This window comes from Staurois parvus, unplaced genomic scaffold (assembly GCF_062004578.1).
Source record: "Staurois parvus isolate SC_StPar_1 unplaced genomic scaffold, SC_StPar_1.0 ptg000619l, whole genome shotgun sequence".
Taxonomy (NCBI): domain Eukaryota; kingdom Metazoa; phylum Chordata; class Amphibia; order Anura; family Ranidae; genus Staurois; species Staurois parvus.
Genome location: NW_028318415.1, coordinates 1,110,058 through 1,128,973, shown reverse-complemented (window position 1 = coordinate 1,128,973; position 18,916 = coordinate 1,110,058). Strand labels below are relative to the sequence as shown.

The 18,916-nt window shown below is 39.9% G+C and overlaps 1 protein-coding gene across 1 annotated transcript in view; it reads right to left on the bottom strand.

The window, feature by feature from the left end:
- The window catches only part of TMEM87B (transmembrane protein 87B), a 65,978-nt gene that overhangs the window by 25,680 nt on the left and 21,382 nt on the right, over positions 1-18,916 (bottom strand). The window contains exons 3-8 of the mRNA XM_089693263.1: positions 18,703-18,794; positions 14,153-14,260; positions 10,299-10,334; positions 5,277-5,321; positions 4,875-4,965; positions 3,338-3,399 (exon numbers count right to left, since the gene is read on the bottom strand). Coding sequence (XP_089549389.1) covers positions 3,338-3,399; positions 4,875-4,965; positions 5,277-5,321; positions 10,299-10,334; positions 14,153-14,260; positions 18,703-18,794 — 434 coding nt within the window. The remainder of the gene's footprint in view (positions 1-3,337; positions 3,400-4,874; positions 4,966-5,276; positions 5,322-10,298; positions 10,335-14,152; positions 14,261-18,702; positions 18,795-18,916) is intronic.

Sequence of the window (18,916 nt, the reverse complement as noted above, 5' to 3'; positions counted from 1 at the left end):
TTTCTAGCCATGCACCCCAACATACGATGCAACATGTAATGTCGGATACCGTGACTCAATAGTGTGAATGGGTGGATGTTCCCACTCCTCCAAATGCCATCTAAAAATGTAAAAACTGGGCTTCTTGCCAGCTTTGGTGAACATTAAAGGAGATCTATAGTCATAGTTTAACTTGACAGTCCAGTTTAAGCTTACTTGAAAAATCTCCTTTTATGTTGTGAGTGGTGCCCCTCTGCTGGCAGCCTCCCACTTGTCAAGCAAATATGTGCTCAGCAAAACCAGACTATAGTTTTTCTTTAAAGCTAAATACCAGGCACTACATAAGCAAGTTATTTTATATCAAAAACATGGTTAGTACTAGCACTGCTAAAAAAATAGGCTATATAGCAAAGTTTAAAATTAATCTCCTATTGAAGTTCAAATAGTACACCATTCAAAAAGTTTCATCATTATTATCAAAATAGAAACAGTTCTTTTTTCGCTCTAGAATTATACACCCCTCCTTTATTAAAGTACTTTGGATCTCCTAAACTACACTAAAGACACACTACTTTGGTGCGACAGGAGGAACACTATTAAGATGGTTATTCTTCTGAGCTTCTTTTACCTTTTTCAGACAATTCTGATCTCCATATCAACTTAAGTTAAGGCTATACAGAAACTTTTCTGCTGGGGCACAGAAAGACCATGGTGGGCACCATAAAAAGAGCTGGGCAGCTATTGAAAAACAGTCTGGCTCCCTTGAATTTCCTCTTCCTCCCCTCTTTGGGCCCTAGGAACAGAGGAGATACTATTCCCCCACTTATCCACTACATAGGGCAAACTCATATGCCACACCAAATTCTCTATTGTTTCACAACCACGTATTTTCCCCAGTAGTAAATAAACCCTGCTCTTTAAGCTGGAAATATTTATCCCATCCACAAATGTCCCAGATTCCTGTCAATGGACATTTACTCTTTAAAATTCCTTCTCAGAAGCCATTTTATCCTAGTTCTCCAACAGACAAATCCACTCTTTTTACCATATAAATCTTAGTTCTGGTGAGTGCATACTGGTGAGGACTTTAGTTCAAACGGACTACTTGTACAGTCACTTTCACTGTGCACTTGTTTTTTATAATTTGCTTTATTTTTGCACTGACCCTGGAAGCTATTGATTTCAAAAGTACACAATAATTATGAATATTGATATCACTGGCATATTATCTAGAGATCATTTGTTATTTGGTTTTAAGGTAAACACATTTGTATAGATTGTTTTATAGCGCAGCATTATTTGATTTATATGTATTTAATTATGGGGTGGGTACACCATATGTGCTAGCTGCTCACTTTAGTATTAATTTTGATTTTCTCTCTTTTTACCACCTTTCACTAATCACAACCCCTCTACAGAAACCTGATCTGCCTGCAGGAATTTTATGCTGCAGAGTATTCCTCTGAACTACATCTTTCCAATATACAAAATCCTATTTGTTATTTCCAGTTCTTCTCTACTCTTACTTCAGACTCTGTGAACGAGAGCTAAAAAAAGCCCCCCTTTCAAACAGACTCGGAAAAGAACATTTTCATCTTATCACGCACACACTCAGGAGTTTAAAAAAAAACACCTTAAAAGAGACTTAGATGGCATCAGTGACCAGTGGACCGCAAATATTTCTTCCCCACACTTCCTAATCTTTTCTGGCAGTGTTTTCACCATATTTTGTGGTCATGCACCACCTTTAAGTGCCTCTGGAAATCCATTATGGACTTCAAACAGAGCAGAGGCTATACCAAATATTCCTTTTTTCTTACACTTCTTTCCATCAAATCCTCTACAAAGTTCTGTTAAAACATTTTCTAACAAACTAGGGCAATTATACTGCACCACTGGTGGTCAGTGCATGCACCATTTCTGTCTGAATGGATACAGCAGCTGGAACACAAGTGAATGGCACAATAGGTGACACACGATGACAACCAAAGCATTTCATTCAAACTAGGTCCACTTAGATATTTAAGACATCCACTCAAATCATACCTTCTCTAGCCTAGATCAGGTCATTGGGCACTTCTCCTGCGCAAGCCTTATGGGAGGATCTCAATGAAGGCAACAACCATATAATGCAACTGCTAACCACATTTAGCAATGTTACATTTCCCATCCGGTTTCTGCTGCAAATCCTATATATGCTTCACATGGTTACAGCAAACTCCCCAATGTCAGGCCATTGATATTGCACTTCCTAACAGCCTCACCTCTTGTATGTTTGATTTCCATACCTCCGTTTTTTGTTTTTGTTTTTTTTAACTGTTAAATCTCAAAACTTCAATTATGCAACAAAGGGACACAGCTGTCAGCTCCAGGAAATTGAGGGGTGCTCTGTGGACCATGGATGGTATGCAGACTGTCCAATAATACAGGAAGGTGGGTTTTGGGACTGGTACTGATGCTGCATGGGAGTGGAGAACAAACATCATTCTCTGGAAGTTAGGTGGAAAGGCTAATGATCCATTACAGGAGCAAGAAAAGTGAGCAAAATATCACAGCACTGTAAATGGCCACATGTAGTTTACAACTTTTTAGGTGGTCGAAGTTCACCTTTCACGGTCATTCCCTTAGTAAGCAAGTTGCCTACTAACATATGTGTTTCAGACAGTAACAAATTTAAACTTTTCTCCTAGTGCAGTGGGACTTTAAACTGAAAAAAGGACAGTTCTAATCATACAATGAAGCAGCTTTTTGCCAACAGTTAAAATTATGCACAAAAATGTAGTTTACTTAGAGGCACCTTTTGTAAACTTGTTCAAAAGCATAGTCCTCGCTGTAACCTTGCAATAAGAAGGTGATAAAAACAGCCTTACAATAACATAAACGTAATGTCTTAACAAAACTTTAGATACAACCATAAATAGCAAAGGTATAAAACGAATTGTGGTTTTTGGCATACTCTTAGCGTTCTACAGAAAAAAGGGTAATGTGTCAATGTGTTGTAGCGAGCTCAGCAACAGTTTTAACACAATAACCCATTTCATCTCACAAGAAAAGAAATTCTGTGTTGTGAACCACTGCAACAAGACCTCAACAGTACTGGACTGTCACTGAATGCTATACACTACTAAATGAGCTTTGTAATGCATGATTAAGAAAAGCCTCACGTGGCTCTGTTACAAATTGTGCTGTAGTAGTCAGCACGTCTGCTGTTTTGGAGAAAAAAATGATATAGATAATAAAATTATCTGTTACTGCGAATGGCAAAACATATTTTCCAGAGGCTCCATTTAAACAGTTTTTTTTTTACATTGAGCATCATTTTTGTCATGGCATTTCTTCATTAGGTCAGCATACTTACAATCATTAATGGCCATTCTGAAGCAGAAATGTACCCATGAGGACCTTCCATTGAGGTATAAACTGGTCAGGAAAAAAAACAGAAAAAAACAAAAATGCTTTAAAACATTTATAAATGAAATGTTTTCAATCAGCCACCTGAGGTCAACTAAATAGGCACCTATGAAGATGACCAGCAATATTAAAAACATACATAATAACTGAAACTGGCTGCTAATGCACAGCCACACAGCCTTTTCAATCTATCTTGAATGCATTTATGGGATTTTTAGTTTGACTTCACTTTGAATACCATCTGACTTGGACTCTGTTCACACCAATGCGTTTTTCAGTGCTTTTTGCAAAAGCGCACCACAGTCCATTTAACATGGTTTCCTATGGAACATGCTCACATCTATGCTTTTTTGAGCTTCTGCGTTTTTGGAAAGGGTCAGGGGCTTTTTTGCTACAATAGAGATCAATGGAGAAGCGGCTGAAATGCATGGTAGTGCATTTTTGCTGCGTTTTGCATTTTTATTCTGCCCAGCCACAAAACAATTCCACTTTAAAAAAGAAAAAAAAAAACTGAACAAAAACACAAAATGCGGTAAAAACGCATAAAAACCATGTGTAGAAAACCGCAAAATGAACTGCAAAAAGCACTGCAAAATGAACAAAAAGCAAACTGCATAGGTGTGAACGGAACCTTAGGCTTAGTGTTCTAAGCAATCAATTGTCACAGGCAACCTGACGCATGCGAGGTTCATATAACCCAACTGGTAGCAGTGATGCATAATAGATTTTGAGTGTTCTCAAAGTCACACATGGGGCCATATTTAAAAGAAAAACGTTACTTATATCAGGTTTTAATGCATATCCAAACTCCAAGTGTAGCCTACCATGTCCATGTTTGGGGGAGCGGGGGTGTAACATGTTACAAAAGGTGTACTTATCCTTTATGCAATCCTGCACAAGACCACACACAGCTTTCCTTCAGAAAAAAAGTCACTCAATCCTACATATGGGCGCTGAGGCCCCATTTATTCATAATGGAAGCCGTACTTCGTGGTGGCCGCCAGCAGTCCAACAGAGTATAGCTCCCCCAATAGGAATGAATATGGCTGGTATCCGCATGCGCTGGAGGAAGAGGACTCTGGATGCCATTATAAAAAATGGTTGTGCAGGGCCCTGCAGTGAGTGATTACATGCAAATGGCTGGGATTAGCTGCAGCAGCTGGCAGCCTCTCATCGCTTTCAATGGAGCTGCCTCCAGCAGCTAATCATGGGAACCTGCTGGGATACTTGCATCTGATCGGAGGGCAAGTACATTAACAGGTGTGAATGCACCCTCAAAGTGGAACTTTTTTTAAATAGATATTTTCTTTTTTTTGTCTGCTTCTTTCTCAAGGCAGACTTGGTAATGGTTAAAGCTTTTCAGGTTTTTTGCTTTTTCTTATTGGACAATATTAAATTTTCTTTCCTGTGTCAGTGGAACCCAAAAAAAAAAAAAAAAAAGGTTTTGAACCCCATAAGACCACCACATTTTAAAAGGGTAATACCTGATAAACTCCATTCTGCAGCACTCTGCTCGGATTTTATAGAAACCACAAAAATAAAGGGCCCATCTTGCGATGTTTGAGCAGCAAAAGCCTGAGAAATACACATGGTAACACAAGTGTTAATATTTCTGACAATCAACTTGCCATGAAATCCTAATGAAAACTACAATTAAATTAAAAAAGTCAGAATATAGAGGAAGCTAATGAAAAATGCATGGGTTACTTACAAAAGGACTACATGTAAAAATGGCTAGTAGAGCCTAAAAACAAACTAAGGGGTTCAATAAACATGCTGTCCAGCAGCTAACATTTTGCAGGTGAAATCTGTTTCCTTAACAACAAGCAAGGTTTCCACAAAGAAACGTAACTGATATGTGCAACCCGCCTGTTTTTTCTCCTTACCTTTGAATTGGAAAGAAAAGGATTGGTCTTCGAATCGGTCTTATTCTAAAAACAATGAAAAGGTATATGTGAATTATGAGCGCACACATACACACACTAATTGAGAAACATTGTACAATCAAATTTGAAGCATGTCAACACAAAAGAAAAATATTTCACTGCATAACATTAACAGCTGCAGGAAAGTTGGCTATGACTCCCTCAAAAAAATTTACCTGTAAACCTCAGACGTGAAATATGAACATACCATATCCCTCCATAGTGTGTACTTGTCTCAATCATGAGCGCCAAGTGTCATTTCTGTCCGTTGCCCTGATGATCAGTGCCGATCTGCTCTGTGACAGTTGCTGGTTATCAGCAGTACTTTCCTCACGCTGCGACGTGAGGAAAGTGCTGCCGATAACCAGCAACTGTATTTACTCCATGATCTACTGTGTCATTGGACAGAGCTGATCATGTGGTAGAAGGCCGCTGTAATTGGCCTTTTACCACATCATGTGATCAGCTGTGTCTGTAGGACACAGAGATCGCTGGGGGTGCACGGGAGGGTGTATTCTGAGAGGACATTATAAGACTCCCTCCCAGAACTGGACAACCGCACTGTAGCCGCCATTAGGCTATAGCGCGGTTAGCAAGTAGTTAAACAGATAAACTTAATACTGGGAAACCTATATGCTCAGAAATAAATAGTAAATCCAAGCATGGTCAAAGCACACATTGCTCAGAGTCTGTATGTTCCCTGGAAAAACACCGCATGCTGAGGATACATTAATATATATGTTTTCCCCTTTGAGCCTCAGAAGGCAACACTTAAGACTGTTGGGTTTTAATGATGGCTGTCAATGATAGCTGGGTTCCTCTTCACTAATGATCAAGAATCACCTGCACACTACTGTGACTTACATGCAACGTGCGAAACAAAGTCACATGACAAGTCAAAACATATTCATTTCAAAGGGTGCGGTCTTAAAGTGACTTAAGTCGCTTAAAAAAAAATAAAATCCTGCACTACTTTTCTGGGACTTGAGTGCCATAGACTGCAATGTTAAATCACAAAAGTTGCAAGCAGGTGGCAAGGAAGTCACAAGGAAGTTACAAGCAAGATGGGGTTTCAGCAGTGTAAGCCGAGCCTAAAGGAATCACAGACTGCTGGAAATTGGGACAATTCCTGTTGAACGGATTGAAAGCCAAGCTGTTTATAAGCCTGCAAGCTCTACCCAGTTCACTAAAATGTCAATTTAAAAATCAACTATGCTAGGTGGAAAATTATAGGCCAAACAATGACTATATACCATCAGATGCAGTCACTGTTTAGCAGCACCAAATGCTTGAATATAATGTTTGGCATTTAAGATACCTTCATCCACACCATTAGCATGGATGGGAGAATCTATCGATAATTTAATATATTGTAGCTTCCTAATCATTGAATGTGGTGGCTGCATCATTTCTTTTTCCAAGGTTTTTTTTTTTTATTTTCATCTGGTGATCAGCCAGTAACACACTTACTGTCTTAGGGTGGGTGCATTGTGTCTGTAGAGAAATGTAGATTCCCTTGGACAGAAGCATTGTCAGCTGAGGCTGGTGCTGGATGGACTAGCAGATTTACAAAAGTGGCTAGCAATTTAAAGCTGAACTGCAGCTAACACTTTTTAAGCAATTACAGCAATAGTTCTTTACATTTTGAAAGAAAGGTTTCACATAAATGATTAAAAGCTAAATTATAAGCACCCATATATGTGGGTTGGTCTCAAACCTCTAACTGCTAATTTTACTGGACAACTTGGCCTGCTAAAGGAAGTTGAAAAACAACAGACTTATTGGCTAGATCATCAGGTAATAAACCAAGTTACAGGGGGAATTCAGAAAAACAAAGTCTGCTATGTTAATGCTATTGACAGACTGCATCATATGTCATTTTTATTTTGGCCATAGTTGATCTTTAAAGCCGTACAAAACCCAAAAACAAAAATGTATATATTGCAGCTCATCAATTCTTAAATGTGGTGGCTGTATTCATTTTCTTTTTTTATAGGAGTTGTAAACCTTTTTTCTATACCCAGTGAAGTTACTGGCCTTAGGTGACACACAGAGGTAAAACAAATCCTCCTACACAAAGTTATAACTGTTCATTTGCAGCCATTCGTCCTACACATTCTAGTAAAAAAACTAGGAGGTGAAAAGGATTTTTCACAGATGCACAACGCAGGGGGCGAGGAGCTGCAGTTACACACTGCAAAAGAGCTCTAAGAGCTGACTGGAGGGAAGGGACATAACCCCCTTCACAGCACACACAGGAACAGAGCTGTGGCTGTCAATCACAAGCTGTGTTATGGACGTTTCTCCCTGGTCACCTTTTTACCTCTTGGTGTCAGGAAAACTTGACAGAAGTGACTCATGCTGATAACAGAGGAACTGGACAGGACAGAGAAGTGGCGTTCAGTGATCTGGATAGAGGCTAGTAAAAAAAAAAATAATAATAAATATATGCCTTGTTCAGGTTTCATGTCTGAGGTTTAAAACCACTTTAAGCTTTACTTTCACCTGTTGATACAATCAGCAAATCTGTTATTTTTCAACTTTCTTTAAAGCAGAACTCTGGGCAAAAACTTTGCATGTCCTTGTTGCCAATTTCCTACCTTCACTGAATGTCATCCATCTTTTGGTTCACTCAGTAGCTGCTCTGAAATAGCCTATTCATTTTCCAATTAAACAGTTAATTCTCTTTGGTTTCCTGTTTGTAAGAGCAGTGGCTGCTATGCCTCCTATTCCCACAGCCACTGTTCTTGGCACATCCCTTCTGTAGTTCTTTCTCCAAGAAGCAATGATGTAATTCAGACCCACCTGCATTGGTGGGTAGACCAGGACTCTCAGACACTTAACATGTACAGGCCTAGTGTACCCACCCACATCTACTACAATATCCTATGATTGATGGGAAACATAGTTTCCTTTTACTGCAGAGAGAAGAAAGGATATGATGTAATCCCTGCTGTTACACCTCCTCCTGGGCAAAGCAGATGCTGTCATCTTTTGAATTACAGAGATGAGGTCATTGAAATTCAATTATACTTTTCTCCTAAATGGTAAGGATTTTCAAAATTTTATTAACTGTTTAGTGTTTAGACTAGGGGGTGTACTAATCGGTGATTTTTTTTTTCCTACCCTGGAGTTTTTCTTTGACAGACCAAGCTGTCTAGCAAATGTGGCAGTAGAGGGTTGAGAAAAAACCATATAACACATTTTAATGCAGAAGGGACATACTAGGACTCCTCTGCATTAAAGTTCCTTACCTGCTTTCCACACTGTACGCTGAGCTCAATTACAGTAATGCACTGCCATCTCGGCCCAGCTAATGAAAACAGACAGGGATCAATAACTGAAGCAGAGCAGCCGGAGGGGAGCTCTAGGACATCGCAGCATAGGAGAGAGTATCGTTCCACTTTAAGGTAAACCTTTATCCCAAAATTTGTTAGCCAGGTCCATTTTAAATCTTCTAGTGCATCTAACACTATCATCTCCCCAGTTTGGCAATACTGCTGTCCAAAGGTAGTCATGATGCACCTCCATTCAGAATGGAGACAACTTAGGACAGAAAGTGTATTACTGGTCAGATCAGCAGATGAAAAAGGGAAAAAAAAATCCTAAAATTATTTACAGCCACAACAACTATGGTCTGCATTATATTAAAATTTTGTTTTTGGGTTTAGATGCACTTTAGGTCAGCAATGATCACTTGCACACGGAGGGCTACACTGATGAAAATAAAAGCCTTTAACGCGCAGGTGAACACTGCCACCTTCTGGTATCAGTGTTCATAAGCAGTGCCATGTTGTCAATATTTCAACGGTCAGATAAAGCTGCGCCATTATAATTAAAAAATGTGCCCAAATAATATACATTTAAAAAACTAAAAAAAAAAAAATTGGCAGCTACCTCACAAATAATTTACATGCAGTGTTAAAATTAATAGCAAAGGAGTCCCTAGGAGGCGCTGTTGTTCCATATTATATCAAATAACACATTATATGTCTTAAAAAGATGTATAAAAATTATTTAGGCATGCAAATTAGTTGGTGCGTTAAAAGTAAAATGCCAGGCCCAAACATTGTCAAACATTTTCCTTAATAGCCACAAAGGCTATAATTCTACTATTCGTGCACCAAGTGCCTTTACAAACCCAGATATTACCTTGTGAAAGTAGCTGAGAAATCACTATGCTGTTCTGAGCCTGGGCAGAGAGCAGAGCTGTGGGAGGAACCCAGCACGCTCTACCCACTACAGGCTTCCTGAAGAAAACTACAGGACGGGGCAGAGACAAGACCAGTCACCCTACACAAGGGGAGAGAGCAGCAGTGAGTGGTCTTTATTACAGGAAACTCCTGCACAGAGGGAAAGTTTCACACTGGATTAATGCACAGATCTGAAAGAAACAGACAAAGTAGACCAAGATTCAAGGAAGAACTTTGTATTTAGATCATATTCCCTTATCCCAGGGCGCAGCTTTAAACAAAAGTTTTTAAAATTCTATAGGCAAAGCTTTTTTTTTTTTTTTTAAAGTTTTGGATTGAATAGGTAGTGGTTAGACTACCTACCAGGTTTTTATTGCAGTGTCCCTGTTAGGGAAAGTAATCAAGTTTATTTGTCCATCCTCACCAAGAGTGAAAGAGAACATTTTGGGTTGTTAGCAGAACAGGAATAGAGAGGAAATCTTCTAATAGGGACACTAGTTCTGTAGTTCTGATGACCCTAGTGACAACCAAGGGATTCCTTGCTTTGGAGGGATTTTCTCTTACTTCCTGTTTTTAGTTATGAGACAGTGAAGGGAAATCTCTCCAATGGGACACAGATGAGAACAAAAAAAAAAAACTAATAAGGGGTATAACCCTTGCTCTACCCACAATGAAAAAAAATAAGGTTTCACCTTTAGTTCTATATATGGCAGAACAACAAAACATCTCCATTATGCTAGAGATCATCTAAAGCACAAAGAGCAAGATTTTCAAAAAACAGTGGACATACCTCTATTCCAGTGCGCTGTGCATCTTGCAACTTTGACTGTCATGAGGAAAAGAATAAAAAATTTAAAAAACCTTTTAAAATCCAGGCAGTTTGTCATATAAACTAAACCATGCATAAACTCTGGTTACAGACAGAGAATATCTACAAAACCATACATACAACTTATGGCAGACTTCGCTCTGTTTACCCTCCTCTAGCGCTGGCCGCCCCACATTTCCTATTGACGCTTTTTCACTGTCAACTTCTGTGTTTTCCAGCCTAATGTCTTCTCCCTTTGGTCACTGGACAGTCACTGATGGTGCAACGCTTGCATGCTGGAGTTAAACCATCCTAGTATTTCGCTCCTTTTTCAACATCTTACACATTGAAGGAATGGGCTGGAAGTGTAAAGTACACTGTGCAAGTATGAAAAAAATGCTAGGGGAAAGTTTTTTTTGGCAGAATATGCAGTCTCTTCTGCCAAAAAAACAAAAAAAAACAAAAACACACTAGTTACCAAAAGCCGCAGCCACATAACACTCAGGTCCTGAATCTTCACGGTTTTGTTTACCTTTGAGTGTCCACATCACTGACTGCATAACCTGGACACTTCCTATAGACTGTCCAGCAGTAAGGTCCTCTCAGGATGAAGAAGAGTACTGACATCAAGGGAGGGGACTGTAAGGACTGTATCCGCTTGACGACCAGCGACATAAACGTACATCGCTGGAATTCAAGTGATTATACTGGGTTGATGCCCGCAGCTGCAGGCACCATCCCAGTACTGTTTTTTTATAGCCAATGGTCAGTCTCTTGTAAAAGCAATCCTAGCCGCTAAATTGATTTTACAAGCAACAACAGCAAGCTCATGGCTGCAGCAGCAGAGATGGGCTTGCTTTAAGCCCTTATATAACACACCATGGTAGACAAGGGATTAAAGTTATGCCCACTTAAGCATTAGGTTTACTACAAAATCACAGGTTATCTGGAACAGCAGAATGTTAGGAGGAAACCTTTTTAGAGTAACTACCAATCGGTTTTATTTCTTGGGCTCCTTGTTGCCCTCACTTCTTTCCTTGTGGTCCTCACTAGTGGAACTTTAGTCAGAAAATGAAGTCCTGTTAGATCACCTCAGGCTGTCCCATTTTGCAGGTATAGCTATGTCCATTTTTAGGCAGTGCCGAGATGTAGAGGCTGATGATCTGCTGACGGTCTAAAGATTAAAACAGAACTAAACCCATCAATTTAACAGTTTTAGAAAATAAACAGTTACATGCCAGGAATGCTAAAATTAGACACATTTGATTGTTTTCTCAACCAAACTGTCAAACCATCAAATGTCTGATGTCATAATAGATAACATGGGCAGCACCGTGACAGTTGCAGTTTAAACAGATGGCAGCTTCCTTTGCTGAAGAGGATAGGAGGGTTTAGTTCAGCTTTAAACTGCTGCTCAGAGGCTCTGGGCTTCAACAAAATGGCAGCCTCCAGCAAAAAGAAAAGAGCAATGATGGAGACAATTTACAGCATACACTAATCTTGGCTGCATAATTATTCATGTGGAATGTAATCCTTGCTAAAGAACATTATTTTTTATCAATTGTTATGCGTAAAGTTTTGCTTTAAGTATAACGTTTACCTCAAAAGGAAATAAACTGCTGCTATAACTGCCTAAAAAGCTGGAGTTTGTTTTTCTGCTAGTGCATCCAACACTACCCTCTGCCCAGACTGACAATGCTGTCGCCCAAAGATGTTTCTTTGCTACTCCATCTAGAGTGGAGCCACCTTAAGACTAGAAGAGTACAGTGCATTACTCTCAGGATCACCAGGTGAAAAAAAAGCAATACAGGCACTATATTAATGATTGTCAAGCCGTAATATTATATTTTGGTTTTTGGGTTTAATACCGCTTTGCTGATACATAGGTGGCCGACCTTCCCAGATGTGTGGAAATGATTGAGTAAGCTTTACACTTACAACAGAAAGCAGTCAGCTTGACAACTGTGAACACTGTCTTAGCTGCTATAAAACAGTACGTTCAAAAGTCTGCGTTAAGCCTCATTTTAAAAAAAGTTAGTTAAAGGGTAAATGCACTGACAAACAAAACATATATCCCTCTTCCTTAGAATAGAATACACACCACACATGGTCAAGGCATCCTTTTAGCAGACTACTGGCATTGTTGCTGGATATAAATACTGTCCAGCCCTGGGCAGGCCACAGCACCAGTGTTAATTTCATAGACGAAAATATTTTCATCATAGTTTTCATCAGCTGCATGTTTTCAGTGACGAAAACTAAATTCATATGCTTAAAATATGACTAAAACTAAAAAGCATTTTAGTCAAAAGACTATCAAACTAAATTGAAATTTGATGTCAAAATTAACAGTGGTCAAAAAGCAATATTCTGGTTTATTTGGTTTTATTTATAAAGATATTCCTTGTTTTCATTATGAACATAGACCTGTTAAAGTTTTTATATTCAGGCATTATGTGCAATGGCATTACAGACAATAGTTTACAGGTTTTTTTTCTAGGTCTTAAAGTTGCACTTCTGTTTGTCAAAAAATGGTGGAAGGTGTTTTACACACACTCCTGATGGCTGCAGCCATTGGGAGCATTTGCATATCTGACAGACTGCTGACAGTCAGATGAAAGCAGTCTGATGCCTCTGGCAGTGCTGGATTGCTTACACGCACCCTGGAAACAGGTGCCTGGTTTGACATGTTGGGTATCCATTTATTCCGTACAATGTCATCTTTCTGATTTTACCAAAACATTGGGTAATTTATTGTGTTGGTGTGCCCTAAAATTAGCGGGCTCTTTTTTCTAAAATGTTGCATTTCCTAGACCTTTGTGGTCATATTGTGTGACATAAAACATTGTAACTACCACTATTTTATTCTCTAGGGTGTCTGCTTTCAGAAAATATATAATTTTTTTTTTTGGGGGGGGGGGTTATGCAATCTTCAGACCTAAAGTTATTTTTTAAACATGCGCAAAAATGGCTTTGACAGCAAAAGGGTTAAAAGTGAACTTTTTATGAAAGATGCAGGAAGTGGGGAAAGGGACAGCTGCCACTGATTAGCTCTGTGCTTAACCGAATGGCTGCTATGTTGGCACACTAACTTTACCACTTTTTTGAATCACTGACACAGATTTAGAAAAGTTACAGAAGTGTTAGTCATTATCTGCTTATTGTTTTCATATCAGTGACTAAAATCAGTGAGGAAAGAGGGTCATCTCAACGCAGCTACAATCTTAAAGAGAGCTTAAAGTGTTACTAAACTCACAACAGTAAAATCAGTCAAAGCATGTTAGATATACTCACTGTGGAACCTAAGGGGTTAATCCTCCATTGTGTAAACATGCTGTTTAATCCTGACTTCTCTGATCCTCCCATTCTTCCAGTGTCCCCCTCTCATCTCCTGATAAGACATTAGTGTGGAGACACCCTGCAGTTTGGTGTATATTGCTAGAGAGGTTTTTTGTTTTTTTTTTCTTGGGAGAGTGCATGTGATCAGCACAGGGCCAATCAGCACTATCCAGACAGAGGTCAGGGGTTTTGCATCCTCCGAGAGCAGAAAGAAAACTCCTCCTACAAGCTTTAACCAGTGCTCTGCTGAACACTGATAGAAGTCACAAGACCGCTCCAACTGCTGATGAGAAAAGGTATTTGGCAGCTTATGTTTACTAAACTAATCATATTTTTATGTTATGTGCACTGTGGGAGAGCAGATAGAGTGAATTCAGGGTCCTGGATTTAATAACACTTTAAAAAGAGAGCTCAGCAACTGCAGACTTCATGCTTCTCTTATAACTTTTTTGAAGTAACGACTGCATTTTCTAAACAGAGAAGAGCACCGTACTTACATTCTGCAATGTTATGGAGTGAGTTGTTTTATCACAGGCAATCTCTCTAGCATTTTCATTATTCTGTCCATCCATATGTGTGTGCACATTATCATTTTGAAGAGCCTCCTAATAAAGTAAAAGAAAGAATGATTTGTGTAATCTAAATATTAATGGAAATCTATAAAAAGGAAGGTGATTGCCAATATTACAAACCTAACAAAGTAGGACAATAACACAGTTATACCACTGCAAGACTTCTATTCTGACATGCCTGAAATAGATTAAAAAAGAAAAATACACCTGCCACATGGTAAATGAGAAAAATAATATTCCCACATTACCTCCACTGAAGTCTGAATGTTCTACATCAATCAGTAATTTGATAATGTGACCCCTTGGCTAACTCCCAGAAATAAAACTTAACCACTTCAAGTCCAGACACGTTTACCTCCTTCCTGTCCAGGCCAATTTTCAGCTTTCAGTGCTATCAAACTTTGAATGACAATTGCGCGGTCATGCAACACTGTACCCATATGAATTTTTAGCATTTTTTTTAGACCAATAAAACTTTATTTTGGTGGTATTTATTCACCACTGGGATCTTTATTTTTTTGCTATGTAAATGAAAAAGTCCAACAATTTTGAAAAAAGTGTTTTTCTTAGAAAATTTTGTAAATAAATAGTATTTCATCATAAATCTTGGCTAAAATTTATTCAGTTATCTTTTTAGTAAAAAAAAAAAAAAAAAACCCAAATTATTTTATAACAAAAAAATTATAATGTTTCAAAAAATATTTTACATTTTTATATATTTTTTTTTTAAAACATACTCCCACCCTAGCAGTACAGTGTCACCATTTACACTGATAGCTTTTACACCCATAAAAGGCTGTAAAAGCAATAATTTATCCTTCTCTCTGACTGCATTCTAGCAGCCATTGAGAAATACTGAGAGAGCTGTGATAGGTCACAGCTTGTCACATGGTACAAGGCTGTTGTGAATAACCTTGTACCATGTGGCCTCTGTGATCATTCACAGATTTCACTAGTATTAAGCAATGATGTCAGAAGTGACATTTTGCTTACTACTATTCATGTGATCTTTGATTGGCCAATCAGTGATTACATGATCGGGACCTCACACAGAGGTCCTGTACAGCGATCAGTGTTCCACTGTGTCCTCCCATGTACACGACCAGCAAATCCGCCATCATTGCTGTCCAGCTGTCTCTTCTGGGCTCTTGCATCTAGACCCTTGATGCCAAGTCCGCATTCCAACCCCTTCCACCCAATCACTTCATTCTATGAATGATGAAGCTGGGTCTAGATGCAAGAGCCCAGAAGAGACAGCCGTAGCTGTAGCTTCTATGAATGAAACAGGATCTAAGAACTATCAATAACCTGTTTGTCCTACATTCTTAAGATTGTGTTCCATGCATAGAAGCTGTAGTATGGCTTCTGTACAAGGAGCAGCTAGGTGAAAAGGGTGGGCCACAGGTATAATCAGGTATCTTAATGATAGCTTGTGAAGGCCCCTTAGCTGTATTTACCCATGCCGCACCAGAAGATTACTGCAGGGTAGGGGGACATCACAGGAGGAAGATTTCATCTAAAAGTGGGACACAGCAGCACAAGGAGCACATCCAACTGAAGGTAAAAGCAACATCCCTTGTGCTGAATAGGTTTTCTTTGCTAAATGTAGGCTTTAAAAGCCTATGGACATTAAACAATCTTTAGTCATCACCCTAGCTATGTTTTAGGGCCAGTTCACACTACATGCATTTCAGTGTGTTTTTTTTCTGCATCCAAAAATGCACAGAAAAGTAGGTTATATGGTTGTTAATGTCATAGTTCACATTAGTGCTTGCAGTTCCAGTGCGTTCCGGTTGCAGAAAAAAAAAAAAAAAAAAAAAAAAAAAAAAAAAGGACAGGCTTCAGTTTTTCTGCACAGAACTGTACTGGAAAGCGGTAAAAAGCATAAAAAAATGCACCAGAATGCACTGGAATGTGCATGACCCTATTTAACTAGTTGCCGACCGCAGATAGCCAAATGACGGCTGCACTGCGGCCGGCCAGTTCTGGGTGGACCAGGGGGCGCGATCCAGCGATCTCCGTGATCGCTGTGTCCTACGGACACAGCTGATCACGTGATGTGGTAAAAGGCCAATCACAGCGGCCTTTTACCACGTGATCAGCGGTGTCCAATGACACGCTGATCAGAGGGAAATGCAAGTGCCGATTCTCGGCTGCACTTTCCTCACGCTGTCAGATCGTGAGGAAAGTACTGCCGAGAACCGGCAGTTGTCAGAGCGGGGATCGGCACCGATCATCAGGGCACTGATGATCAGTGCCCTGATGATCGGTGCCCAGCAGTGCCACCCGCAAGTTCCGCCCACCTGTGCCCAGCAGTGCGCCCACTTGCTCCGCCCACCTGTGCCCAGCAGATCACCCACCTGTGCCCAGCAGTGCACCCACCTGTGCCACTCTGCAGTGTCACACCCCTGTGCCCAGAAGTGCCACCTACCTGTGCCCACCCACCTGTGCCCACCAGTGCCACCCACCTGTGCCCACCCACCAGTGCTGCCAGTCAGTGCCACCAGTCAGTGCCCAGCGGTTGTGCCAGTCAGTGCCCAGCAGTGGTGCCAGTCAGTGCCCAGCAGTGGTGCCAGTCAGTGCCGTCTATCAGTACCCATCATCAGTGTCACCCATCAGTGCCGCCTATCAGTGCTGCATATTAGTGCCGCCTATCCGTGACACCTCATTAGTGCTGCCTATCAGTGCCACCTCATTAGTACTGCCTATCAGTGCCCTTTAGTGCTGCCTATCAGTGCCCATTAGTGCCGCCTCATCAACGCACATCAGTGAAGGAGAAAAATTACCTGTTTGAAAAATTTTATAATAGAAACAAAGAAACTTTTTTTTTTTTTTCAAATTTTTTGCACTTTTTTTATTTATAGCGCAAAAAGTAAAGCGCCCAGTGGCGATTAAATACCACCAAAAGAAAGCTCTATTTGTGAGAAAAAAATGATCAAAATTTCATATGGGTACCATGTTGCATGACCGCGCAATTGTCAAAGTGCGGCAGCGCTGAAAGCTGAAAATTGGCCTGGTAAATAAGGGGGTATAAGTGCCTGGTAGGCAAGTGGTTTAAATGGAAGAAAAAAGGGGGGGGGGGGGAGGAACGCACAAAAATGCACCGGAACGTGAAAAAAATGCATAAAAAAAAAAAACAAGCATGCAGAAACGCATCCAGAACACATCTGGACTGCGCTTCTATCGTGTGAACCAACCCTTAATGTAAAGTTATTCATTTTCAAAGTGCTTCAAAGATCACAACAAAGACCCCAAAGTCAGTTTAAACCATTGCCAACAGCTTAGAAACAACCGCTGTTTGTTTTTACATCAGACGGCTGGCAGGCCGCAAAGGTCTTCTCTAACAGGAAAAGGCTTACATGGTAATGGTGTGAACTTTGAAGATTAATTTTTACACAATGCCTATAGAAACAGAGATGAGTGAGGGATTGATTTAAAGCACGGTTACTGTTTGCCTGGAGTATACAAGTACTTTAGTGTGCACGATCTTGGCAGGGTTTCACTTTAAGCATGCATTTGACTTATTGCTAAGATTTTTCACACTGAGTATCATATTTATAACTGCAAAGGTTTTTCCAAACATTGAACAAACTGCACGAGTTTGTCTTACTTACTCTCTAAAGTATGGATAATTATTAAATGCAGAAACAATTGAATGGCCCACATTCATTAATAAAAATGTATGGGTATTTTTTACCATACCTGGCTAATGCCCGTGGAAGCAGGAAATCACTAAATTAGGCATTGCAACTCCAGTGATCTCCATTAGCTTCTGAGTTCCATGCCAAGCAGCTGCCTGCTGTATTCAGAGCACAGAAAGTGGGCCACCCAGTACAGGCGCCATTCAAAAACTGTTCATATGTGTTTATCAAGCGCACATGTGTGTGGCATGCTATCAAATATACATGTGAGCATATTTTGAGAGAATATTTTCTATGTGATTTTGGGTACTACACAATACACGTTTTTTCTTTCTGGGTACACATGAGGATGTATGAAGAAAACAACTAGAGAAAACACGGAAACAGTTTGGAGAATAAAAGCTCTATTTGACCCATTTATTTGTATATGGGTCAATTAATCTGGTAAGAGCCTTGGAAATCAAACACACACAGACCTGTTGAATAAAGGCGTCATTGCTATATAGCGCTGGATTATGTGGACTAAATTTGCCATTCAGAGACTGCTTTGCATTTGTTCAGAAAATGTGAAGCATCCTTTGAATGGTGCTATGCCGATTGGCAGACCTCCTGAGTTCAGCGAGCAGAAATGCAGCCGCTCAGCACAGGACCCAGAAGCAAGTGGAGATTACTGGAGTAGCTGCGTACTTCAGCAATTTCCAGCTTTGGCAAGGTATGGAATATACAAAGAGCAGTTGCACTGTTCCAAGCTGGACCAATGTAACTATAAAAACACCCATGCATGAAATTATTCTTTAACAGCAAAATTCTTGGGATTATCAGTGAAACACTTACCTCAATGGTGGAAAACTTATTGTAGCAAATGTAATGCATCAGATACCACATTACTGTAATCTTAACAGGCTCAGGGCACCGCAGGTTCTCAACTGTGAAAGAAAGTGAATACAGATCAGAGAATCCCAAACACATTATTCTGAATAACTAATATGACTGCTGGGCAGCTCTCAGGAACCAAGGAGAAGGATGCGCTTCATACGCTGCTGAAAAA